Consider the following 27,277-nt stretch of genomic DNA (forward strand, 5'->3'; position numbering starts at 1 on the left):
AACATACTTTTGACAGCTACTGTCTTCCTGACAGTTGCATCATGACATGAATACACGCAAATATTCATGTGCTTTTCTCTGTTCACATTTATACTCAGCTGTTCTATGTATACATACACTAATTAGTCTTCTTTATTACCGGATACCTTCTTTATTATCAGATACCTCTATTATCAGGTACCTTTTTCGCTTGCATGCTTATTTGTATGAGTGAAAGCCCAATTTACATAAGTGTATAAAATAACTGGACATTCATACACACAGTTAAATGTTGTTCTGTAGTCTGGCACTACAACAGCTTTAGGAACCTTGACTATACTTGTGTGTTAGAAGACAGGGACTAGGTCTATAGGACAAGTAATGTAAAGTGTTACCCTTCATCCTTAGATCACCAATTCAAACCTAGAGCAGGTCATCAGTGATCCAACATGAAATAGCTGTTCATTGGACAGCATTACTAATGAGGGGAAAAACCCATCAGGTAAGTCATGCAGTTTTAGCCACGAGCTTACAGATTAAGCTAAGATGGAGATTTATGTAGTTTTGTGCAGTGACTATTAAACTGTATTAGCTGAAAAAGTGTAACTTTGCCCATTTCCACACTGTGATGATTTTTTTATTTGTCTCAAGAAAAAGAACAGATGAGTAAGGCATATGCCAGTGTCTTTGCAACTGCAGCATGTAGGTGCTGATGTAGATTTGTCTTGGTAGACTGGGCTGTTGCTGAAGGGCAGAGTAAACATCTGGGTTTTAAAGTTGTTAACTGTACAAGTTTATTCTGCTGCTACATGTGAACAGATATCCTGTATCACCCTCTTCCTACTTGATCAAGGTCAAGGTTGAGTCATAAGGATAATGTAGAGAAGCTTAATGCTCTCCATATGTTGTACCTGTCCAGCAATAAAAGATGTCTATTAATGTCAGTCTGGAAGTAATTTTGCTTTACAGAGGGGATGAGGAGGAGAAATGCAAAGCTGGCATTGGCTGATCTCTGTGGTATGTGGTAAAGGGCTGCATGAAAAATATTAAAAAATTTTAAAAATAGCATTTCTATACAATAACAGCTTTCCCCCAAAGTTCAGAAAGGTGATACCTAACTTTTGAACTTTCTTCACATTTATTTAGTGTTACAAAAGTTCCAAGGACCAGCAGCCACAGATGGAGCTTCTCCTGAATGACTGCAGTATCACATACATTCCCAAAGACAGCAAAAAGAAGAAGCATGAGCTGAAAATCTCTCACCAAGGAGCGGATGCCCTCGTCCTGGCAGTTCAGAGCAAAGAGCAGGCAGAACAGTGGCTAAAGGTAAGGGGGGATTTCTGATTGGGAGCTTTTCCACCCACAAAGTGCTGTCATTGCTTGCTCAGTTGCTGTTTAAAACTGAGATACAGATAGTAACTTTCAGGCAAATCCAGACCACTTAAATGCCACCTAATTTGGGAGTGCAGGAACACAGACTTAGTGTTCAGGCCTTGAAGCAACTCCTTGGGCTACCAGAAGCTGGGAATTACACAACTGATGGAGCTGCTGCTGCATATGGTTTTCACTGAAAGTTGTGCAATAATCTGGCACCAAGAGGAGAGGTGGCAAATTCCCTTCCATCTTCATCTCCAGCTTATTCTCCAGTAAGCTTTGGTGGTTAGGGCACACTGGCAGTGAGGTGAAGGTTCATATTCCCTAAGGTGGAGGGGGCTGGCTCCCAGGTTGCTTTTTGGAGTGGTGTATATGCATAGCTGCCATAGGCTACCCTGCAAAAACTGGACACACCAACATCGCCGTCACATTTTTAAAAACAATGATCTCTGAGGAGATACTTGTTTGAATTGCTCTGGATGAAGAAAAGTCCTTCAGCTTCCATAAGTCAGTTCAAGTTTGCTAATCCTGGTTTAGCAGGACATCATCTGTTATGGTTTGTTTGGGGAATGCAGGCTTCTGAGAAATGGGATTTTGTCATCTTCCACTCCTTTCTGTTCAGTGTCTGCAAATTTGGAAAATCCCAATGCAAGGGCTGCAGTTCTAGATCCTAACCAGATTACTAGTATTTATGTTGGACTTTCCTAGTCTCAGATATGGAGCTCAGTGAAGTAATGTGGGAAACTATCACTGCAGTTTCAGTAGCTTGTTGTAAGACCTTGAAATCCAGCCTTTTAAATGCATGTAAAAGTCTGAGTGCATAAGACTCATTAGGCGTTCTCCATGCTGTGCTCTGGTCTAACCTTATATGGTATTTATTTTTCTAAGAGTAAATTTTATTTTCCAAATACAATCAAATTAAACACGTAGGAATTTCCTGATGGCAGATTGTCTTTCTGCAGAAGAGGCAGACATAAAATGCAGCTTGAAAGGTATGAGTTCGGCTGTGGGCTAGTTTACTAAATGGAAGATAAATCAGTCATTTCCTATTTTGCAATATTTGAATATACCTTTTGGGGTCTGCGGTTTGTGTGTGTGTGTTTGGTTTCGACTGCAAGTTTGGATCATAGCTTATAAAATTCACTCTGTTGTCTTTTTAATAGAAACTAATCACAGGCTTCTAGTATCAGCATCTTGTTTTAAGTTTTAAAGTCTAGTGACATCCAAGTGTTCCATTAACTCACCTAGAGCTTCAAAAACACTGATTGGAATGAAAAGAAATTTATAAGTCCTATTCCTTTCCAGAAGAGAATTCCGCAGTGATTAGATCATAATAACTGCAGCATTATTTCCTGTGATGTTCTAAACTTGGGTTAAGTACCGCTGAATTCATTGGCATTTATCGGACGTTCTTTCATAGAAATTGGTTTCTTTTTTCTTTTTTTTAATTGTACATAAAGCATTCCACACACAGGCAGACAAAGCAGTGCTAGATTTTTCCGTATCCCAAATGCATTGCTGCTAATTTAATAAAACAAAACAAAACAAAAAAAAAAAGAAAAATATTTTGTACAGTTGCATGTTAACAAAGTTGTGTGTGCCGAGGGTGAATGACCAGGCAGTATGTTATCTGCAAACCATTTGGAGACAGTCTGACAGCACTTTATTTAGTTCCTTTGTGCTGCAAAGCTCTCTATTAAAAACTCTTTCAAGCACATGGCAGCACTACTGTATGTTCAACTCCCAAGTCCTCAGCACTGCTGCAGCACTCTGTTCTATACAGTACAAATCGCCTATCCAGCAGCTAACCAAAAATGGTCTGTGCAGCTCTTGCAACAGCTCCAATGTTTTCAAGTATAGCTTTTTGAGGAGAAAAGCATCGGGTTTTGTATTTTTAAAAATGTATCAAAATTTAAGTTTGGGGGGGGGTTTATTATGAAAATAATTATTTTTTGCTCCTTCCAGCCTTACTTAAAATGAGTATCTGAAAATCATGTCTGGCTTTGTGTAGGAAGTCTGTATGCTGAGAAAGAGGTCACTGCTTCATCTTGGGAGAAGTGCTTTGTGCTTTACCTGCCTGTCAGTCAGATGGGCATGGTTCCTCCCTCCCAGCTTTCTGTCACCTACATGTGATTTCTATAGTTACAAAAAGGGGCAGATTCAGAGACTGACAATGAGGAAGGTCTCTGCAACCACATTTTTAAATCATAAGATGCTTTCTCTGTTAAAGAAACTGTGCCAATAGATACCAGTGGAGCCAGGTTATCACTCAGGAACCACGGTTTCTCATGAACTCATATATAAGTGTCAAATTAAAGCTTTACTCTTGAGCCTGAAAAGGTCAAAATGGCTTTGGGGGCCAGATTTTCCCATGAAAGCTAAAGCAGATTGTTTGTTTTTAAGTCAGATGTAATTGGTATAAAATAAGTTTACTTAAGCAATTAATTTTAAAATATCTGTTGTAAGACAAATGTGAAATATATGCAGAATATTTTAGACCATTTTTGTAAGGATGACACCAAAAAAAGCCAGCTGATAAACCTAGTGCAAATTGGAGTCTAGACTGGAAACCACAAAGGGAGTTTCAGGTTTACCAGCTAAGAAATGCTTGGTGAAAAAAAGATAGCTGATGTCACCAAAGAGCCTGTTGAGCTCTCAGAGCAAGGAGCGTAACCAGTATAAATTCAGTCTAGAGCTGAGATCATAGCAGTAATATAGTGTGCAACATAAAGTGGTAGAATTTTCCAGACTTGAGTCCTAAAGTGTTCCCACAAAAATGTACATGAAAAAATGTGTGCAGTTACACACTGTGACCCAAACATGAGCTTTTTCCATGTGCGCTTGAGTATATGTGCATCTGTGCATGCTTTTGTGCGTTTGTGGTCAAGAAAGGTCTTAAATCTGCCTGTTTGTCTCAGCACATCCAACGGACTGGTTGAAACGACATTTATTTGTCAGCATCCCTGGGAAATGCTACATTAAAATAAAAGGACTACTAAGAACATGACATTACAAGAAGATGCTTGTTTAGTGGCTTCATTCATACAGATGAATGTGTTCTGTGTGTGGGATCTTCAGCCCAGGCCACAGAAAACTGCTCTTAATATTAAAAATACATGGACGCCAAAGAAATTAACTTCTGAAGTAGCTTCTTGTAGAAGACTGGTAGAAGAAGGAAATATCACAGTGTCTGGTCCCAAGGCCTTCCTCTTAGCATTGCCTCCTGCAAAAATGTATTTCTGATTTATCATGCAGAACAGGTAATCTATCATTTTGGATTACTGGCCTCTATTTTAATTTTTCCCTAACATTAGGCACCCTATGTTAAATTTTCTTCCTTTTACAGTGTGCAGCCATTTTGCAGCAATCTTTGCAGCTGAGGGTCTGGAACTGAGCAGTGACTCTTTCAGGCACAAGTAGACATTTCTGCATCTATCATTTTGACAATGTTCAGTCAGCTCTGAACTTGTAATAAGAGGGATTTTTTTTGTCCTGACGAGAGGAGAAAATCAAGGTTGTGACTGCATCCAGTCATCCAAAGACCCCGCAAAACTTGTCACAGGGCTGTTAATCTTGTTATCCTATCCAGTTTCCACCTCTGATAACTGCATGTTGTCTCTCGTAAAGTCTTTGAAAACTTTTTTTTTTTTCCACTGCCCTGAGCGTAATGAGGGGAGTCAAGTAACTTCTAGGCTCCAGTCTTTATGTGGACTGAGTTTTACTGAAGAATAAACTACTGACAGAGCTCTTCTTTTACCAGTTTAAATCAGCACAAAACTGTAAACATTGTGTGGATGGTTTTACTTTCTATGGGAATTTCTAGCTAGAGATCTCAAAACACTTCAAACATTACTTTCTTAGTTTAAGTAATGTTCCCCAAAGAGGTTATTATCTCCATTTTGTAGCTGAGTAGAGTCAAGTGCTGAATGATCATGCCTTAAAACTGACTGGAAAAAGTGTGTTTGGCGATGCATGCTCGATACAAGTGATTTCCATATAGTCTTTGTTAGTTTATAAGTAACTTCAGGAACATACTGTGTCCCTAGACAGTTAGGGTGGGTTTTTTCTCCATTGCACATCATCACCAGCAGTGAAAGTTTTGCAAACTAAATTAAACCTCCCAGGACTTAAACCCCTGTTGCCTCAAATAAATGGTTTTAGATACCTCGGTTCAAACAACAGCAAGGTCAGTACGTTTGCGTAAGAGCAGAGGGCTGGAGCACCTCCCATATGAGGACAGGCTGAGATTGTTGGGGTTGTTTAGCCAAGAGAAGGCTCTGGGGAGACTTTCCAGTACTTAAAGGGGGCCTACAGGAGAGATGGGGAGGCACTCTTTATCATAGAGTGTAGTGATAGGATGAGGAGTAATGGTTTCAAACTGAAAGAGGATAGAGTTAGATTAGATATTAGAAAGAAATTCTTTACTGTGAAGGTGGTGAAGCACTGGAACAAGTTGCCCAGAGAAGCTGTGGATGCCCCATCCCTGGAGGTGTTCACGGCCAGGCTGGATGAGGCTTTGAGCAACCTGGGCTAGTGGAGGGTGTCCCTGCCCATGGCAGGGGGGCTGGAACTCGATGATCTTTAAGGTCCTTTCCAACCCAAACCGTTCTATGATTCTATTATGCTGTAAGAGCTATTTGGGGTGTAACCTGGAGATGTGATGGATAGAGCTGCGTGTTAGAGCTCTGATCAGCCTGCAGGACTGTGGCCAGTGTGTGTTGACAGAGCCAGAGGACCCCATCCTGGCTTTGAACCAGAGTATGTGTGTGTGACTGGCACCATGGAAAACAATATGTTACTTTAAAAAAGCAGATGCTTATGTAAATCTAAAAAAATACCCCAACTATGAATATAGAACCACAAACATCCTAATTTGTGTGTTTTCTCAGAGATAAGTTTTCTTTAAGTTGCTGGCTAAAATCACAAATGCAAGCTCTAGCAGATCTGAGAGCAGAACCCAGGAGGGCTGAGACTTGGTCCCCTGCTTTCACCACTAGATAGTATTGCTCTTCTCTCATAATTTAGGGTCTAAAGTGTGGTCTGCATCTCTGCACCACCTGGGCTGGGGATGCAGCTCCCCTTGCAAGCGGTACCTCTGCTCTTGCAGCAGCAATGCCTGCAGCCGCCCTCCCCAGACACCCAGCACCTCCTTCCCTGGGCTCTGCCCGATTCAGTGGCCATATATGGCAACAGACTTCATGGTAATAACACAGGAGAAAGGATACACGGGTTGTCTTGGTTGAACATGTCAGAGAAGTATTTTTAAGGGGATATGCAGGCACTAAAGATTGGCTTGCTGGCTGATAGCCTGCTAGAATGTCATCCCCACTTTGCTCAGACAAACGACACTAAGGCAGAAAGATGAATCTTTTCAGGCTAGGGGATGCTTGAGAGCGATGTTTTCCAGTACAGACAGTAAAGGGGGTTTCTTTCTGAGACTTAAAGCACAGGCTATGATGTGAATAATTTCTGCTTTTCCTCTATCTAGGTAAACTCCTTGGGGCATTTCTTCTTTGCAAAATGCTAAGAGAATTTTGGTGCTCTTTTAAGGAGGAGGAGATTGATGCTAATGTTTGTAGTCTGTGTCCAAAAGAGAGAGAAAATGAGAATTCAGGCATGCCAAAATGACGAAAAGTCCCAGAAAGACAGTACTCCTCCAGCACTGAAAAAGGAGTGTTTCAGGAATTAGATATTGAGTTACTGCTGGAGCCAAACCCTTTTCCCTCTGCCGAGTTGTGCACAAGCAGATTTCAGCTTTATGGTGTTCCTATCTTCAGTTAAGCAGCAGAGACAAGAAGCAGGGGATTCAGCCCATCCCATTTCTAGCAATTCCTGTGTTTGCAAAACATGTGGGTAGATGGGGACGAGGGGGCGGGTTGGCTGCCTGGATTTCTAGCCAGAAGTGAAGCAAATGTGTAGTCAGGCTGTCAGCTTTCTCCCTAATTGCTTTTGAACTTGATCATATTAAAAGTGTGAGCATCTTCTCTGAGTTTCATGAAAACACAAGACAAGACGAGATCACATCCCTGTGATTCAGGCACAGCCTGTAGCCTGAACTCATCCCACGGCACCCACCAGGAGAGAGGTCTGCCAGCTCCCCAAATGGAGGACAACTTTCAGTCTTATTCCTTATCATGTCCCAGAGAGATCAATCACAAGGAACCAGCTACAAATTTAGTACTTTTACTCAGAATTCATTGGGTTTCTTTGTGGCAGGGTCTGGCTGGCAAGCAGGTGGCTTTCTGCTTTCACTGCATAGCGTGTGCTTTTTATCTGAAGGCAGGATCTTTGAAGGTGGCTGGAAAAATCTGATTCTTCTGACTGCATGTAGAAAGAATAAATATAGGGGAAGTACTTTGCCTTCAGTCATGATATGTCATTTAAAATAAGATATGAGAATTATAGACATTTGTAGGTGAGTGCAGGTATGAAGGTTTTATAGTAAGTGTTAGTGCTTGTGTAATAAGATCGTTCTAAAGAAATATTCCAGACACACCACGTGGCACAAATTCCACTGACTTCACCCATCACTGTCAATGGCTTGGGGCAGGGAATCTTTCCCACTTTGTACCTGGAAATATTTCCTCTCTATTCTTTGTGTCACTGTGCTCAATGTGATGCACAGGTGTACATCCTGATCCAGTGGGGGGTTCAAGACCTTCCTATAACATGAATAAGGAATAATAATATAGTTCAGGCTGCACAAGCATTTCCAGATCTGCATTGTGAAAGAGGAAGTTCTGACATGTACTAGTTGTAACACGGTAATGGTAATTGTGGCATTTAAAATTCTTGTGATTGAATAACAGAAGATTATTTTTAATGTATTTAGTTTTGAAGCTGTCCAAATAAATTAATGATTGTCAATTTTCTGATTACATTTGCTCATATATTTTAAATATTTGAATACGTAGTCAGTTTATGATCTCAGTTTGATTTTCCTGGCAGATCACCCTGTGTTTTTGTATATGTAATGTGCAAAGGCATTTGTGGTGAGAAAAAGAGAATGTTATCCCTTTTCTAATGAGTGGGAAAACTTAAACTCTTAATGGAGTATGCGCAATTACAAAGTATTCTCAGTACAGATTATGCCATTTTATTAAAATTAACACATTTGGGGATTCCTTTTATTTGCTTTCTAGTTTTGTAGCCATTGGGATACATTTATTCATATTTTCACACATTTCATTGCAATGGATAAAAGTTTGTTGACCTGCTTTCCTCACTCTTGCTCACAACTGTTTTTTAATGAAAATGATGATACTTTGTTTTCATATGACTCAGGATATGGAACACAGAAAAAATTGACAAGAACTCTGAGTCTTGTGATTGAAATTATGCAAGCTGGCAACACTGGTGGAATGTTTTATCCTTAAAATTTTGAGTTAAAGCTATAAGCATGTGAAAACCACATTTATAATGGCAGCTGTCTGCAAACGTAATTATAGAGAGTGCATCCAGGCAACCGTTATATGTTAAAGGCATTTCATCCTGGTGAGCTGTAGAAGTATGAGTTTTATGCTGTGCATTGAACACAATTGCACATAGGAGGTGATGAGCAAGTCTTTGCCAGTGGACCCCTTGAACCCAAATGAAGTGTTGGATCCTTGAATATGCATTTGCTTCAGATCTCACCACAAAATTCCATTTGATAGTGTGTCATTTTTTTTAATCAAAATTTAATTACAACCCAATTAAGCACTTTAGTTTCTCCTTAAATATGTGAGGTATGATAAGAACCGGATTTACTTGAGTGCATGACTTTGCACATACTATTCAGTTAGTGCTGCCAAATCATTTCCCTCTGTTCTGTCTGTAACTCCCATTACCATCTGCCTTTGCCAAAATTAACTGTGTGGTGTGAGCAGATGCTGAAAACATGAGCCATTGAATCAGGGTCATGCAGGAGACAGAAATGAATGTTCCCAGAAGCTGTACGGATGCGTTTCTGTACGGAAGAAAACAGCAGTGTATTTACACCATCCTGAAGACCAGCAATTGAAAGGAAAACAAAATACATTAAAAAAAAATTGATTTTGGGGAATTTAGAGCTACTTTTAACTCTTGACATACAAATGCTCTGCAACAGTTGTATCTAAACTTTCTGTTACAAAGGACATCAGGTGCCTTGAAATACTGTGTGTATGTTTCTGGGACAAGATCTACGGAAGTTCAGGCAAGAACAGTTCAAGTCAAGAAAGGATGCTGAAGTGTTTCAAGATACTAGCTCAGAAAAAAATGTGTAGGTTCATTTCCCTGTCCTGCTTAGATTCTTGATTCTTTTATGTGACATTGAGTGAGGGATTTAATCTTTCTTTTGTTCCTGAGTGCACCATCTGCAAAATGGGGCTGGTGCTCTTTCTTTCTTTATGGAATATAGTCCCTGTAATTCATGACATGCTCATGAGTTGTAACAACAGGGTCTTTGTAAGCCCATACTCATTTGATTTGATTTACCCTTAAAGGGCACGTCAGTGCTGTGAAAGAGCTGTTTGGTGCCATATTCAGCTTTTTAATGGCTTCCACATCAATATTGTTCAGTTCAAAACTGAAAAGATGTTGTTTGTTGTTTTGCTTTTCCTCCTCAGAAATCTGGATTTTGACAGTTAGCTAATTGCTTTTTTTCCCTGGAACTGTGAGTCTCAGGCCAGATCCTCCTCTCTGCCAGCCAAGCTTGCTGTAAACCGTGTGAAAGGGAGAGCTGGATATGTAAACACATACATGTCCATGTCAAGGGGAAAGTTTGCATGTCTAGCAGTAATGCTTCCAGCAGAGTAGGATGCCTTTCTTTCTTAGCTCGCTTGGCTCTGCTGTCCCTATGTGGCTGCTGTAATCAGTAGTGAGGAGCTCAGCACCCCCTCAGCATGAGTCTGGATGGAGACCTGGGACCTATTCTCATTAGAAGAAGCAATTTCAGACTGGTAATGGGCTGGTGGTAACAAGAGATGAAAGACTTAATTATGTCCATAGGGAATCATCAAAAGTCTTTACTCATGGTATATTTTTACATTTATATAGTTTCAGTTTTTGAAGTTCTTAAAATTCTTTCAAAATCTCAGTGAATTCCAGGTTCTGGATTTTTTTTTTTTTTAGCTTTTTAAAAGCAGACTCAATGCCGTTCCCATTTCTGAGAACACATTTAGAATTACTTTGACCTATACCTTCATGTCAAAGTGCAAGTATAATACAAAAATACCACAAAATACCACTGTGCGGTATTAACTGTAAGTCGATCAGCACTTCATTAGTTCTCCAATAGCAAAAAAAGAGCGGCTGGGTAGTGTATTATGCAAAACTCTTGTCCTTTGATATGTGGGACCTTGGATCTAATCCCACTTTTTTGTCATCGTAATGAAGTTATTTTGGTGGTGTCAGCTGAGTACGTATTGCAAAACTAGCACATGGAAATCAGCGGTGCTGTTGGTTTCTTTACTCAGGAGAGCCTTGTAGCTTAGCTTGTGTAGAAACTGAAACCTTCCACCTCTAGACATTATGTCTCCTCCAGGTTATACGTGAAATGATTTAGGGAGGCAGCGTGGAGAAGTTGGTGTAGTTTCAGCCTGCCTGAAACCTGCCAGCCTAGTAAATGTCTGCATGATTCTCCTTCCCATCTCCCCCTCACATTCATATATGATTTATCTGATTTGTGTTTAATGAATAATTGTGTTTTGCCTTGTCTCCTAAGGTTATAAAAGATGTGTGCAGCAACTGTACGGGAGCAGTAGACTCCGATGGGCCATTATCTAGCTCTCCAGTGCACAAGACAGAGCTGGAAAAGGTGAAGTTACCAAAATGCTTAACGCAAAATTCCTTGTGATTGCTTGTTACAGAGGGACTGCTAGACACTGCATGGTTTGGGAGATGTACACACCACTACGTTGAAATTGAATTTAGGTTCTGGATTTCATGTATTAACTTTTTCATGTTAGACCATCTTCTGGTGCGAACTATTTGCTGACTTGTGCTCCTGTTTTAGACTACTAGCCCCTGTGTCGTTTTGGTTTGTTTGGATACATGCATACGTCCTACAGAATGAAGACTTCTGCCACGACTATTCATTTGGTCACAAACAGCTGGCAGACTGGCTTGTATCCATTAGCAGATCCTCTTTAGCCATTTCCAAGGGTGCAGACTAAGCAGGGCTGGTACGTGTGCTGTGGTGCAGAGATGCTCTCTGTCAAGTGCAAAGAGCCAGCAGAGATGTGACTCTCAGGGAAGAATAGCTGAGGATTGTACAAAAGTTTTAAGGGAAAGTCTTTTATTTTGGCTCTTGAAGAGTTCCCTGGGCATGCTGAGGTCTGTTTTGGTGGACCCTTTCAAGCATTCATGCCTCAACACAGAAACTTGTCCATTCACATGGGGTTGTCTCCAGCAGCATATGAGAGCAAGAATTAGGAAGGAGAGCAACCCTGAAGTGAACAATCAGTACATTACCAGCACCAATTAAAGCCCTTGCCCTGTTAAGGTATCTGTGTGAGCACACCCCTTTGCAGGCCCTGCTTAAAAGTCCCTCTGAAAAAGGTTTTTTCACCAAATTCTTGCTGGCAAGTTCTACCCACATCATGGAAGGACGCTACTGTCAATAGTGTTGCATTGCGTTGCGCCTGGAGAATTAAGAGCAAAGCATGTTCTGTGACAGCTCAGACCTCCTCATTTCAGAAGGCAAAAGCTGTTGTGTTTGCATGCTTGCACACACCTGCACGGTGTTAAAAAAGTATCTCTAAGTGTCATAAAATAGTTGTTTTCTAAAATTCATGCCCTAAAAGAAGAGTAGCAAAACTTCTCATTGGTTTCTTTTTGCAATAATCTGTACATCTTCTTCATGGCTTCACCACTCATGAGTAATGTGGGTACCAAAACTGTGGCGGCATAAACTCGATACGGCTTCATCCTGTATCTTGTATACAACAATTACAGTATAATTAGTGCTAAGAAAATTGCTTCAAGAGCGTCTTTATTTTTGCAGATACTGAAAGTCTTGAAGCACCATGTACCAATGCACTGTTTTCTGATAAGTTGTAATTGTCAATGCACATGTGAAGCATTGTTTGAAGAAATAATTTAAAACTTATTCTTGTCTGATTCATGTAATTGTTCGTTCCTTAACAGATTAATAAACAGCAACATTTAGAGTCTAGAAATTAATTAAAAATATATTGTGTAGTAAGAGGCACTGAATTAGGATTATTTCACTGTTTTGACTGTATTTTCAAACATAGACGTATTTTGTGGTTCCTGTGCTTTGCTAAAGCCTATACCGCAATGTAAAAAAACCCCTTAAAACTGAATTTTTTACTATCTTCTATTTGTCTTCCAAGTGGATGAGAGCTTGAAATGTGTTTTATTTCACAGTATGCATGCTTTTAAATTGACTTGTGACACTTCGTTTGGCAAAGGTGCCGACATTGTTTATCAACTAATCTCTTTGTCCCTGCAGAAGTTGTCATCTGAGAGGCCAAGCTCAGATGGGGAAGGTGCTGTGGAAAATGGCATCACTACTGTGTGCAATGGAAAAGAACAAGGTATGTCTCAGATGCAGAGATGCTTGATGTAAATAATATATTCATATAGGGAGTGATGGGTAGCAAAATACCTGGGTTTTGTCTTTTAAAAATCAGCAGTAACGTTTCTGAATATTTTTATTAGGATTCAATTTAACTTGAAAGCTGAATTATGTCAAGAATCTTTAAAATATTGCAATAACAGAAGGCATTTGATTTTGTCATTGTGCAGGGAAAACCTGTATAAGTAGTACGAGGAAACAATGTAGAAATTTCTACTTGGCCTTTTGTGTGTTCAAAAGTACAGTTTTTCAGAGCTCAGGCAACTACTGTAGGCAACTAACAGTAACTGTATAGTGGCAACATAAATAGTGGGTGTGTAGCTTCTGAGCAAAAAAAAGCTATCAATGAGTACTAGAAGGAAAGAATTATTAATATTTTTTATATATATGTATGTAAACATGTATATGTATGTAAACATGTATATGTATGTATACCTATATATACACAGTTTATATATATGTGAGTGCACACAAATACACATACGTATAAACTAATATGTACGATTGTTTATATTAACATACTAAAATGTACGTAATCATGTAATATCAGTGGATTTGTCAGTATACATGTATATAATTTTACAGATACTAGTTTGGGGCAATGCATGTTTTGTAGTCCTTATAATCTAACAGAGGCACATCCCAAACCCAGGGGGAATTTTGTCTGAGTTGTATCTAAAATAACTCAACCCCTATTCTCTCTTCCCCATACCCTTCCCTCCTCCCCAAAGCGGACTAATCCTGTGACTTCATTAACTTGTCATATAGCAGTGCTGTCGTTTAGATAGGACATTTTTGAGCAGCTCTCAGGTAATATGAGCTGCAGTGAGCATAATGTCAATACTGGCCTTGGTGCCAGCGCTGTCTTGCCTTTTGGCTCATTTCCTTTATCTTCTCCCTGAGTCGTTTTCCAACATTACCTGACTATACAGATCTTTGATATACCCAACAGTATGGAACAACATCAGGTTTTGTGGTTTCTAGAGGTTGTGGTACGTGGTTAGATTTTGCCCTGTAAAATCTTTTACTAAACTTTCAAAAAGTGTGGTACTGTTTTAGCCTGTGAAACCTATTGAGAAATCTCTGTAACCCAAAAGCTGTGTTGTCCATGATGTCCAAAAGTGCCTGGTGGGTCAGGTGCCCCACAGGAGACATGCTGATGGAGCATGTGCTACTGGAAAACCAGCCCAGCTTAGACGTCTCAGGGAGGGTAATTATAAATAGGAGTTGCTTTTGAAAATTGTGACCATCAATATGTAGTAATAAAAATAATAGGCGTTAATAACTGCAGGGGAATTAAAATATCCCTGTCATCATTTTAAGTGGTTCTGGATGAAGTTACACTATTTTTTTTAAACAATGGATAGGAAATGCTTAAGGGAGTATGTGGGAAGGAACACTCCGGAGGGCGTTAACCTCCCATCCTCACCCTCTGGCCAGCCTCTACTTCCCTCTTAACCAGCTGTTCCTTATGCTGTGGGGAAGGAAATGAGAAAAAAAGGCTTCTGTGACAAAAATCACTGGCAGTCAACCAATCAGTATATTCTTTGGACTCGAAAAGATTAAGTCATGAAGGCCTTGTCTCTGCTGCCTCTCAGTTCTGCAGGAGAATAAAAGAGCAGTAGGAAGATAGTGCAGAAAAAAACAAAACACTGAAACGGGCTTATTCCACTCTCCATTCATGCTGCTGAAATTTCTTCCTTTGGGCTTCTGTCTCAGAAGCTTCATCTCCTCCCCAGTCAACAGCCACAGCCAGCTATCGGCTGCCGCTGCGTGGGACAGAAACCTGTCCATGGGCCGGTGCTGCCCTCGGGTCTTCCCTCCGGCAGGGGTTGACATGGGCAGATGGGACAGGCAGCCTTCCTCCCTTGAACAGGGGAGCTTGTTGCATGTTCAGAGAGCATAATATCAGTTGTGAGCACCCTTCCATTAGGAAGAGAGAATTAGACCTTTGCTTGCACACGTGCATTGCTGTGTTGGAGTTTGCTGGTGAGCGGCAATCCGCGCCTGAAAAGCTGCCTCTACCCCTCAGCACCACATGCAGCAGGTGACAGATTTGTACAGTCTTGGCTACAGACAGAATTTCTAAATAATGTTCCATGATTGCCAACAATTAATCTAAATGTGATAAATTACCCATTGTGAGCCCCAAATGGCTTTCCTATTTTCCATTCATTCTTCTTAGTTCATCAATTGATATGGTCATTTCTCATATGAACATTTTGTCCTTTTTTTCCTCAGTTTACACAAGGCCGTAACCACTAAATATTCCCTGTTGCAAAGGGAATTGATGTGTTGGGGATAAAGTTACAGCAGCTCAATCAGTAACTATCCTAAATGTATTTTTCTCCACAGTCGTAAATCATGGCAAGTTGGTGCATACTTTTGCTGCCCAGTCGGTTAGCAGAAAGACTTTTGCTCTGTTGATGGACTCCACATTAGGCCACTGAATGCAATTTCTGAAAGTTTATTTCCTTTGCTCTGTTTTGCAAATAAAAAGTCTTTTCTTCTGATTCTGTTTGATCTTAGAAACTATTTTTTTAATTTGTTAGGATATTAGGTAGGCACTTAAAAAAATTATACCGATAGTCCTTGCCATGTTATGATATGTTCAGCAGCTCACCGTGGCTCAGCGCACAGAGCCGTAATATTGCTAGTGTCCTATTGAGTTCATGGAAGCATAGACTGGATATTAGCAAAATACCTCTTTTCAGCAGAGCTTTTTATTTCCAAGCCCTCATAATAATTTCTAAGCATTAAATGCTTATACTGATTCTAATTTAATTGTTAGTCGTTAATTTTGACATCTTGTCTTTCTGAAAGGCCCATTGTGATAAGATATCTTAACCTAATTGTACATGGCAGCAGTATTTTTGCTAGGCAAGCATATTCTGTCTTTGTTGTGTACTTAATTGTAGAAGTATTATGATGTAACTGTTTAGGAACAATGAAGGATCATCTGGCTGGGTTTTTATTCTTGTGTTTATGAGCTAAATTTATATGCAGGTACTTTGATGATACTGATAAATTAGATGATTACTCCTGTGGAAACAGACTTTCAGCTTGAATAGATTAAATTAAATTAGAAGCTTGATTTTTGTTTTTCTGAACCTTTGAATGCCATGATTTTAATAGCACAGAAGTTATTTATAGGCGTGTGCATTACAAAGGGCATATAAAGTTTATCTCATTGCAGTCTGCAACTTTGTCTGCAACAAATGTTCACCTTGCACAGGTTTGTTTGTCTGAACTTCTATTTTTTTTCAGGTTCTCTCTATTCGTTGGTTAGTTTAAACACACTAAAATACACACTTTTGCTTTCTTAATAGTGAAGAGGAAAAAAAGTTCAAAATCCGAAGCCAAGGGCACTGTGACTAAAGTAACAGGGAAAAAAATAACGAAGATCATTGGTTTAGGAAAGAAAAAGCCATCAACAGATGAACAGACCTCATCAGCTGAAGAAGATGTTCCAACATGTGGTAAGTGATTTTTCTCCTTGAGTCTTAAATGCACATTGCAACTAAAACTTTATAAGTTTTATAAGCTCAGAAATTCCTCTAAAATTGCTTTTACTGCTGTGATTCTTCTCCCAACATCAGAAGGATGCACTCAGACTGAAAGAGGAGTAGGGTAATCAAGACCTTATCATTCGAAAAGAGACTAAGAGAACTTGACTTTTAAAATAGAACGGTAGCACAGGTTCAGAAGGAATGTCATTGCTCTTTGCAAAGGTGAGGGGCAAGAGAATTGTGGACAAAAAAGCAGAAAGCAAGAGCTGTTTTCAAGTAAGTGGATATAAAATGAAGATAGTCTGGACTATGAAATAAATTCGCAGTCGGAATTAGAAGAAGGTTCTTGGGAAGGGATCAAGTCTTTTATGATGGATCATGGTGAGGTTTTATGGGATAGCAATCAAGACAGCTGTCGACTGGCCTCAACCAAAGTGACTTGAGTTTAATTGTGGGTTCCTAAAGTGGTACATATTGGGCAAAAGTAACAAATTTCTAGTAAGCTATTTTAACTCCTAATGTTGATCGGTCCATATGACAGCTGTAGTGCTTGGCAGCACCATGGAAGTGCATAAAAAAGCATGCAGAAAATGCTTATGTTTCGTATCTTAGTTGTTAATGTTTGCGTACAATTTAGGACTTTGTGCAATCCACATAGCTGATGTCCTCACAGCTCTGGTATTGTCAATGTGTATTTACATTCTCCTGTTTGCCTTTTGGTGCTCCAGTATTATTAAGTACCATTCCCATACATAAATAAGGTCGAACCCATCCTTCTCCCAGTTCCTTCCAAAAAAAAAAAATCCATAGAAAGCAAGCTACGAAAGAGTTACACTGGATTCTGAATTTGGATTTGCCTTTTCTCCTTTACTTGACTGGGAAAACTTTGGGAAGCCCAGAAATCTGTGATTAGGCAGCAGCTGGCAGAACTCATCTGTGCATGAAGTCTGATAAATGCTTGCCCAGTGTGAAAGAAGCAGATCCATGAACCACCAGTGAGAACTTCATAGATCACAGGTGGCTCTCAGATCACACTTTGGGAATCATCCACGTAAGCAATCTTTGATTAAATAAGTGTGTATATATGTATATACATCAGCTAAGTACAGATGTGATTTATCAACCAAAAGAACAGCTGGGAAAGGCTGCGTCCAGCCAGATGCACTGTCCGAAGCATCTGGCTTCCATAGAAGCTCAAACTTCCGGGGTCTCATACTCTGTTGATTATTCTGTATTATGTGAGATGTTAACCACAGCTGTACAATCTAATTCCTAGTATTTCTGTCATTATTTTGGATATGGACATAAATATAGCCATTACTATTGCCTGCATTTGGTTCTACTCAACACCACTTGCAGATTTTATAGAAAAATGTGTAAGTGCCTGGGCTTTGGTCATTGCAGGAAATCTTTACATAAGGAGTTTCTCACCACCAGAAATTTGGCTCAGTGCAATGGCCTCTCGGAGGTTGCTCCATAGTTGAAGGTTTTTACACTTCGCAAGGCACTACCTCCCACGAACAAAGGGAATCCAAGTGAAGCTGCAGGGGACACCCAGCTAGAGTGGAAATGGAAACCCACCTACATTCAAAGTCATGGCAAAGCTCTTCCCTACAGCATCACTGGTCTTTGACCGCCTGGGCTAAGCAGAAGTGCTAATATCCCAGCTGGGAACACACTCAAGGCATTTTGGTCATGTCATCTGTGGAAGGTTTAAGGAGGGATATATGTGGGAGGAAAAGCATGGGATACTACTCAGTTCAAGTGAAGTAGGAGGGTTTGGAAGAGCTTTTCTGAGAGGTGCACTGGGAGCAGAGGGGGAAAAAAAGTACTGTCTGAAAAAAGGACTCTCACTCCAAAACAAGCCAGCTGGCTTGCATGTGAAAGGTTTTCAATTTCTAGGGATTATATTATAATGCACAGCTATACAGGATTGTGTTACAGGAGGAAGGAGAGCTGAAGTGTGTGATCATCACAAGGAGCCAAAATCAGAGGATTGTGCACATCCTCCTTTTTTTTATGGCACCTTCCAAGTTGTGCATAATTCTGATCTGCTATATCCTGTTGGATCAAGCTTTGACATTGGAACCATAATGTTGGAAGGGAGACCCAGAAAAATTAATGATAAGTCATAGTTTTAATGAAAACCAAAGAGATAGCTATCCAACAGGATTAAATGAAAATCAGACCTGAGATAGAAGACAATTTTTTCACATAAATTCTGGCCTGTGCATGATATAATTTTTTTCCCTCTTCATAGGCTGTTTGGAAGCAGCAACATGCTGAATTCATGTACTGTTTGTAATGTGGAAGCAAAAGTAAAAGATTTTTTTTTTTTTTTTCCCAAACTAAATAAGGCAGGAAAATGGGGCATTGTCTTAGTTTTAAGGCTTGAGTCTCGAATGATCGTTGCTATGGTATAGAGAAGGTAAAACACAAAATACTTTAATTAACATTTAATAATATTATGTGCCTAGACACTGTATCTGATACAGAGGATGATAAGAAAAGTGTTTTGTTTTTTTAAAAGGCAATTTGTTCATGAAATTTTGATTTGTTGTAAAGGTACAGTATTACCCCTGGGAGAAAAAAAAAGGATTTGTTTAAACTTTTGTCTTAAAGTTTAGCTAAATTTCATATACATTTACTTCTTGAATTTTAAACCAATATGGATTTTATTTTTCTTGGCATCAGCGGTGATCTTCTAAATTCTTCTTTAAAAGTGTTGCAAACGAAAGCTGCATTCTTCTTTCTAAATGAAGTTAGAACATATAACATCAACCCTTAGTAGGTCTTTAAAGCACTGATTTTGGATGTTACAGGAGCTAGCTCATCACCTAATTATATAATACGAGCTGTGATTTTTCCAGAAAATTTTGGCCATTACACATGGAGAAGTTGGGTCTTTTACGAAAGAGCTGCGTGAGCACATTGGCTGTGTACATACCTTTTTATCCCTGTCCCTTTCCCATTCTTACTAAAGTCTTGGGGATCAGTGTGCTCCTGCTCATCCAGCCACTGCAGTGACTAACACAGAACAGTCATTTGCACGTGAGCAGGATCACATATTTATATGCTTTTTTATAGGATATTGGCACAATGAAAGTTTTTATTAAAAGAAAGGGCAGGGTCATCTACTTGTCTTCCTAAAATCCATCTGGACTTTCTATTATAAGAGGTATAATTTGTTTAAGTGCTAGTATTAAATTGAAAAGTAAGGGTTTTTTGGTTTTTTTGTTTTCCACAGAAATCAGGAGTAAAATATCTCACATTTCATTTTTTTGCAGGATATCTCAATGTGCTTTCAAATAACCGTTGGCGTGAGCGCTGGTGCAGAGTGAAAGATAATAAACTCATTTTCCACAAGGACAGGACAGATCTGAAGACGCACATCGTTTCTATCCCTCTCCGTGGCTGTGAAGTCATCCCGGGACTGGATTCGAAGCATCCCCTGACCTTCCGCTTACTCCGAAATGGGCAGGAGGTCGCTGTGCTCGAGGTGCAGTGGTTGCTAATGGCTATGACTTGTAGGAACACCCACAAGCTAAATTAGAGAAGCACTTTCATACAACCTGGCTATTCAAAAATATCCTTTGAATAATATTATTGCAGAGCTGGATAATAAATACTGGAAGGAGAAAAAAATATTAAGGGTTGTAGGCAGCGAAAAAACTGAGATTTAATGCAGTTCAGAAATCTTCTCAGTAAGATGCTTTTCTCTACACTGACCTTCCCTTGACCTGTTCCTAAAATATCCCTGCTCCTTCCCTATACACACTTTTATATCAGGGATATAATTACTTTGGGTAAATAACTGAGCAATAATTCAATAATGGATCACTGTTGATGGCAAACTCTCATTTGTCTGCTGCTTTATGTGAACCACTTTTGCTCAGTCTGTATCTGTATTAAGGTAATTCTGCAGTAAGGAAATACAGTGTGCCAGCACCCTGGTGAGTCTCCACACATCACACGTGTAGACACTGGCACACTCCTTGCACTATGAAGGTCATACTTTCATCTGTGTTAGGTGGCTCAGGATGTTTTGAGGGGCTTTATTCATCATATTTTGAAAGGTGGAATGAGAAGACATTTAAAGCCAAGTATAATGGAGATATAGGAGGAGGAAACCATTTTGTTCTCAGTGTCAGGGCAGACACTTTGACCACTTTTGCTTTCCAACTGCAGGTAACGTTTGTCTCCTGTCCTTGCAACCAGGCCTGTTATATGTGATCAATTCAGAGACACTGAAAAACTAGAAAGCAGGTCAAGAAACTGTGAAAGGCAGTGAAATATTTAAAAAGAACAAGAAATTTAGAAACCACACAGATTCCCCCCCCCCCCCCCCCCCATTTTCCATTATTTATTTTGCTACTGTTTAACTTTGCTTGAAGCAAAATGTGAAAAATTAAAAATTATTTTAATAGTGTTCATGTTTGTACTTGTGCCATTAGGAAAATGAATGCCATCATCTACACAAATGTGTTGGAATTTTTCAAAAAGCAACACTAAAATTTCTTCTACTATTTCTTTTTTTCCCCCTCATTTCTACTTAGCGCTAACATTTTCTTCTCAAGAGTCATCCTAACTAAAATCCCCCAGCCTAGCATAGGATAATAATTCAATTATAGCTTTCAGTGTTCTGAAGTCTAAAATAAGCATGACTTGAATCTAAATCCACTGGCCTTAAATTATTAGTTTTTCTTCTTTCTGGAACTTGCCGACTTCTTATTACATCATAACTGGTAAGAGCATAGCTTACTTATAGTGCACTCCTTCTAGATTTAAATCCTGGGTTCTCAGGAGTTCAGCAGAGAGAAATCAGAACCTCTCATACAGTGTGGTAGCAGTTTGTCAGCCAAGAAGAATGCAATGTTTTGAAATAACGCTCAGCTCACTGGCAGACTAAAGACCTGATGTACACTCTTACCCTCCCCTCACAGGCATCATCCTCCGAAGACATGGGGAGATGGATAGGAATTTTGCTGGCCGAAACAGGGTCTTCAACAGACCCTGGAGCTCTGCACTATGACTACATCGATGTGGAAATGACAGCAAGCGTCATCCAGGCTGCCAAACAGACCTTCTGGTGAGAGGCATTCAGCTACCCGGGTGTTGCCAGTACTCTGAGAATTTATATCTGTATGTTAACTCCAGTGCCAAGACAGCTTATCAAAATTCACCCCCCCTTTGCCAGATACTGAACTCCTGAAGTGTTTCAGCATTGCAGCATGTTAGATGTGTTTATGATTATCCTGTTGGCATCCTGCTAAGTTCTGTAAAAGATGCAGACGCTATCCAACTTTACTCAAATCTTTGCTAAGTTTTTCAGTCAGTCTCCTTATCAAATGCTATATTTTAATATTTTATTTTTCCTGAAGACTTAGAACTATCCCTGGAAGAGTACAAATATGCTGAAATATGCGGCTACATAGTTCATTTTTATCTATTGGCTGTATTTGCTGTACATATAGCCAATATGTACAGCATATATTGGCAAATTTAATCTTGGATAGTCACATTCTCCCTGTTTCCTTCTCAAAATCTTCATGATTAATTAAAAACTTCATCAAGCTCGCACCAGTCCAATTAATTTGTGGGTTTTAATTTAGGAGGTGGAAGCTGGGAAGGTGTCTAGGGCACAGCACAGAAACTCTGTTTAAATTGCAAATCAGTACAGTGAATCCCCCATTACTGATCCTGTGCTAAGAAAAGTAAGGCACACTTAGCATATATAGTGATTTACATATTCAAATTGGTTTAGGCATTCACACAAGCTTTGGTGGGAAGAGACTTGGCTAGATGAGTTAGTTTAGAAATGGGAGTGGAGGAATCACTGGGACAGGTGGGATGCCCTGCTGCAGATGTACCCCATGGTTTGCCAGGCTCAGAAAGTGGGTGGCCTGAGAAGACACCTGGCAAAGGTGTTGTCCCTCATCTTCATGCAAAGTGACACTCCCAAACACAAATTTGGAATTTTTGTGACTTAAGACAAGAGAGAATCACACCCCATCTCCCCATCATACTTTTAAACACACTAAAAGTGAAAAAAAAAAAAAAAAGGCAAAAGCTTCAGAGTTTTCCAAAAGAAGGCTGTCCTGCTGTTAGCAAGGTGTTAAAGGGCTTTAATGAGGGCACATGGGCAGCTTCATTCAGGATCTAGTTTGAATGATTTCTGATAGAAATCAAAGTGACTCAGTGTTACCACAAGCCCAGTTTTGTGAAAACCAGATAATTTTGATAGAATCAAAATGCACTTAGCTTACAACTTTGTTAATATTTGTTTTGAAGTTAATAGGGCTTACAAAGTTTATCCTGTGTTGACATGTATTTTTGCTTCAGTCAGCTTCTAGCAGTAACCACATTTAAGAAAGAAGTAGAATGGAAACCTTTTCCCCTGAATACTGCTTGGCTTTCTTTTTCTCTACAAATGTGATATTAATTGGAGCCAAGTGAAAAAACATATGCAACTAGACCACATGTTAGAAAGGAATGTCAAACAACTTGCAAAATAGCAGAATTTCCCTATTAAGAATTCATTAAAATTCGTTGGTGTCTTTAAAGGACTGTATGAGTTTGTTGATAAGCAACTAGAGTAGCTGTCTGCTGATTTTCAACTACTCCTAGAAAATGAGGAAAAATTACATTGATACTTAAGTGTTAATAAAATACTATTGTCGCCCTTTATACAGTGAATATCAGTATTCCAAATTAACTGCAATTATCATTAAAGCTTTGATTATCGTACAGTCGCTTCAGAATTATTAGTTATTCATTTCCTGAGATGCTTTGCAAAATGATCGGCTCTTCGTTAATAGTCCCATCAATTTTCTTCATCTGAATCATTAGGTATCTAGGAAAGGCTGAAGAAAAAATTCTTCCAAGCAGGTTTTCTCCATTTCCTTTCCCATCTAGCATTTCAGAATACAATTGACTTACATGGATACATCTGTAAACAGGATTAATGAGGTTTAGTGAAATAACACTTATAAATTATTTGCAGATACTTAGATAAATCTTAGCTTTCTTTGGTGGTGGAAGTAGTTACTACAGGTGCATCAGATGTCATTAATGAATATCCCAGTTTCCAGATGTGATTATTATGCATGACTCTCATTGGAGGTACTTAAATAGAAAGAGTAATGCTCTTAATTAAGAGGAACAGTAAACAAATGCAGCCCTTTAATAATGTCTAATGAAGTATGAGATATGATAAAGTTAAAAACATTTTTATAATGGAATTTATCTTGGGCTTTTTGTTGTTTGTTTGTTTGAATTAAGAAAAGCTTCTGGCTAATGCTTATTCCACCCCTGCCCTGCCCTGAAAGGTTCACATCAAACTGGGCAGGTTCATCCCTCCTGTGAGCCCGCGTCTCCCGCGGCTCAGGTGAGCCACAGTTGGATGAGGTCTGTCTCCCTCTGAATGAGAAATTCAATGGACTGCATGTTATTCCAAGACCAAAAGAAAGCAACTGTTGAAACCACAGCATTCTTGAGCTCCAGCCAGCGCTACAGAAGACCCTCTCTGCTTTAGTAGGGCTTTATCATATTTTATGAATGTCAGCACAGAGCCTGAATAGTTCCATTGTTTGGGATGGAAAGCTTTGTTTTCCCATTCACGCACACCTGAAGCTGTAGGAATTATTTGGGATCTCACTCTATACCTCGTTCAATTTCAGCAGATGCTACAAAGGAAAACACACCTTTGGGGTTGTTATTGCTATTGGGCCTGATTCTGACATTTTCTGCATTGTTAGATCTTTGCTCCCAACCCAGAGCCTGTTGTAGTCTGTGATATCTGCATGTGTTAGGCAAAATTCCAGTAAAACAAGCTGCAATGCTGATTGGAGGGGCGCGGAGCAAACAAACACACACACATACACACACATATATGTGTGTGTATATCTATATATCTATATATCTATATATCTATATACATGTCCCTTTTGGAGTGTCCAGAGGGCTCAGATCCACTGTGTGCAACAGAGTGAGAATGAGTATATAGAGTATTTGCATGCACAGTTACCCAGGCAGAGAGTTGGGAAGGATAGTGCCATTGTGCACACTCTACCCAGACAAAAGTTCTGATGTAGAAATGAAAGATTCCCAGATTTTGAGGAAGAAAACATTCAGCAAATTTTGATAGATATAACTTTCATCAAAGTTCCCCTTATTTTTTTTCCCAAGATTTTTGCTAGATTTTATTCTTGTTTCTCCTGGTTCCTAACTACGCATCCCCCTGAGCATGCATGCAGCCAGAAACACCTGCTTCTCCCCGATGCAGACAACAAGGGAACTTTTATGGGACGCTGGCAAGCTGGTTTATAACATAGATCAGCAGGTTCCCATGTAAACATGCCACTGAGCAGTTACAGCTGTTGCCCTCCTGGCTTTCACACAGTCACATCCCCACTGTGAGAATGGAGTACAGGAACATATGTTGTAATACTGGTTGCTAGCAGCAACATGTGAGTAGCAAAAGAAGGAAAACTGTCCTCAGCTTTCCTGCAGAAAGTGAAGAGATGTGCTTCCGGGCTACATAATCAGATACAGGGAATACACCACTGAATCATCATTTAAACTTAGGTTCAAGTGCTGGTATTTATTGTTTTTATTTTTCTTTGTTCAGTTTTATGAACAGGCGAGTTATATCTACAAATCCGTATCGGGGAAGCACTGCCAATGGCTACGCCTGTCCGAGTGGAATGGCACTTCATTACGATGATGTTCCCTGCATAAATGGCTCGGTAAGAATTGAATTTGTACAGAACAAATGGTTTGCATGTGTTGAATGCATGGACATCTGAAAATTATATTATCTAAAAAGCCCAACTGGGCAGTTTCCAAATGAACTCCTATTTTTCTGATTGGGGGCTGCAAACTTCTCTCACACCTACAGAGTTTTAGGGGTGTGGGACATATTGTTTACATTAACCTGTACATGAGCCAACGTGCATTTAGAAAGCAGTTGCCTGCTGATGATTTGTTGCCAAGGCCTTGAATATAATACTCACTTGAGGAGGTATTTTTTAGATCACACCAAACCTGGCAAAATTAAGGACTCAGTTACACCAGGCACTTTTTGATGTCTTTCGAAAAAAACAATACAAAACAAAACCAAACCCAAACACGCTTCAGTCACTGGTGCTGCGTTCCTCATGACAGCAGGTACTGGTCATCCCAAAGGAGAACCACAGTGGTCACTTCCATCTTCATAAATTGCAAAGCTGATCATAGGCAGATGTGTAATAGGGTTTAACACATAGTGGATGTTAACCCATAGCAGTATCTGGTCCTTAGCAAGATCTACAGGGGAGCTGCAGCCTGTGTCAGCTCTTAAATTGGGCTGCTTCGTAAAGTCCCCCACTAAGGCCAAACTCAAGAGAAATTCATAGTTTTGAAGTGTGAAGTGGATTGCAAGTTCAGTCCTCCGTCATGTCTTAGCAATGTCAGAAAGATGGTAGAAAGCCCCTCTTGGGAACAACACACGACCACGTGCATGGTGAGTAGTCTGTGTGTAGTTCTTGGATGTGCTCATGCCTCTGTATGAGTAGTGTACTGCCACAGCCAGGATGGATTAAGGAAGGGTATTTGGCAACCAGGTTGGTTTCTTTTAAGATTAATTGAATGAATCACTGACATATTGTTGTTGAACTTTCCATTTTTCTGACAAGAAGAAAAAAAAAAAAAAAAAAGGAAGGGCCTGTAGCTATTTTAGGTGGTTAGCTCAGAAGAATAATTCTCCAGCAAATTATGCCAGCATACCGGCAGCTGGTATTCACTAGAAAGACATATAGCCTTACGAAAGACATAACAGCTCATGTACCAGATGTAATCCCACTGATTCATCTGTGCAGCCTGTGAGTATGCCCCTGTTAAGACAGTCTGCTTGTGCCCCCTCGGTGCTAGAGCTAACAAATGAAGGTGCAGTCTGTGAAACATCAAGGGTGACAGGATAGTACCAGTTTGCTCATACTATGGAAAACGCACAGGGCTGAGGTTATGAGCCATGTAATGCAATGCTTCCTTTCCACACTGTGTCCTCCCCACTTCTCTAAATAGTTTGACGCAAGCATAAGCCATAAATGTGTGCTTGTTAGACACTGAGGGCTTGCTACGGTCAAAAGAATTACTAATGTTTTAATTTCTCTTAGGAGGTTCTGCATGGTGTATTGTTTACTAACTGCCAAAGTGTATGTGTTGCAGTGGGAACCAGAAGATGGCTTTCCTTCTTCTCGTAGCAGGAACATTGGAGAAGAAATGCTTTATGATAACGCAGGCCTGTACGATAACTTGCCGTCTCCAAAAATCTTTGCGCGCTATCCACCAGCTGACAGAAAACCCAATAGGTTATCTACTGACAAACTCTCCTCTAACCATTACAAATACCCTGTCTCATCCAATCTGTCTTCTGCTCAGTCTGTCACTAATACCTCTGCTGTGGGGAGGGGATCTGGCTCGCAGGTACTGTACTATTTAATACTTAACAAAGCTTCTTTTTTTTTTTTTTTTTTTTTTTTTTTTTTTTTTTTTTTGTCTGTTCTGTTATCTTAAGGGCCTTGGGCTATTTCAGTCCCTTATTGTTAGTACTGAAGTGCTTGGAGTTTAGTCATGAGACCACTGCAAATGAAACAGGTTTGCTAAGTTGTAAATTCTGATGTGGAAGTATTGGCACCTGGGGAAGGCTTTCCCCACAAGTTCTTGATGATTTATAGATTGTAGATAATAACAAAAAAATAGATGTGACCTTCCAACCTGAACCTGAATGCATATCTAGCCTCCTTCTGTCTCCTTAGGCAGTGATGACATAAAAAAAAAAAAAAAAAAAAAAAGGAAAATTTGGAAAATATAC

General features: G+C 39.7%; 1 protein-coding gene across 2 annotated transcripts in view; it reads left to right on the top strand.

Moving 5' to 3' along the window:
* The window catches only part of AFAP1 (actin filament associated protein 1), a 61,921-nt gene that overhangs the window by 24,533 nt on the left and 10,111 nt on the right, over nucleotides 1-27,277 (top strand). Inside the window, exons 5-12 of one of the 2 annotated variants that reach the window (XM_010076812.1) lie at nucleotides 1,126-1,305; nucleotides 11,039-11,131; nucleotides 12,791-12,875; nucleotides 16,246-16,395; nucleotides 19,713-19,924; nucleotides 21,369-21,514; nucleotides 25,055-25,172; nucleotides 26,632-26,889. In XM_010076812.1, the coding sequence (XP_010075114.1) occupies nucleotides 1,126-1,305; nucleotides 11,039-11,131; nucleotides 12,791-12,875; nucleotides 16,246-16,395; nucleotides 19,713-19,924; nucleotides 21,369-21,514; nucleotides 25,055-25,172; nucleotides 26,632-26,889 (1,242 nt within the window). The remainder of the gene's footprint in view (nucleotides 1-1,125; nucleotides 1,306-11,038; nucleotides 11,132-12,790; nucleotides 12,876-16,245; nucleotides 16,396-19,712; nucleotides 19,925-21,368; nucleotides 21,515-25,054; nucleotides 25,173-26,631; nucleotides 26,890-27,277) is intronic. The other variant, XM_010076813.1, reaches the window with a different exon arrangement.

This window comes from Pterocles gutturalis, unplaced genomic scaffold (genome assembly GCF_000699245.1).
Source record: "Pterocles gutturalis isolate BGI_N339 unplaced genomic scaffold, ASM69924v1 scaffold8, whole genome shotgun sequence".
Classification (NCBI taxonomy): domain Eukaryota; kingdom Metazoa; phylum Chordata; class Aves; order Pterocliformes; family Pteroclidae; genus Pterocles; species Pterocles gutturalis.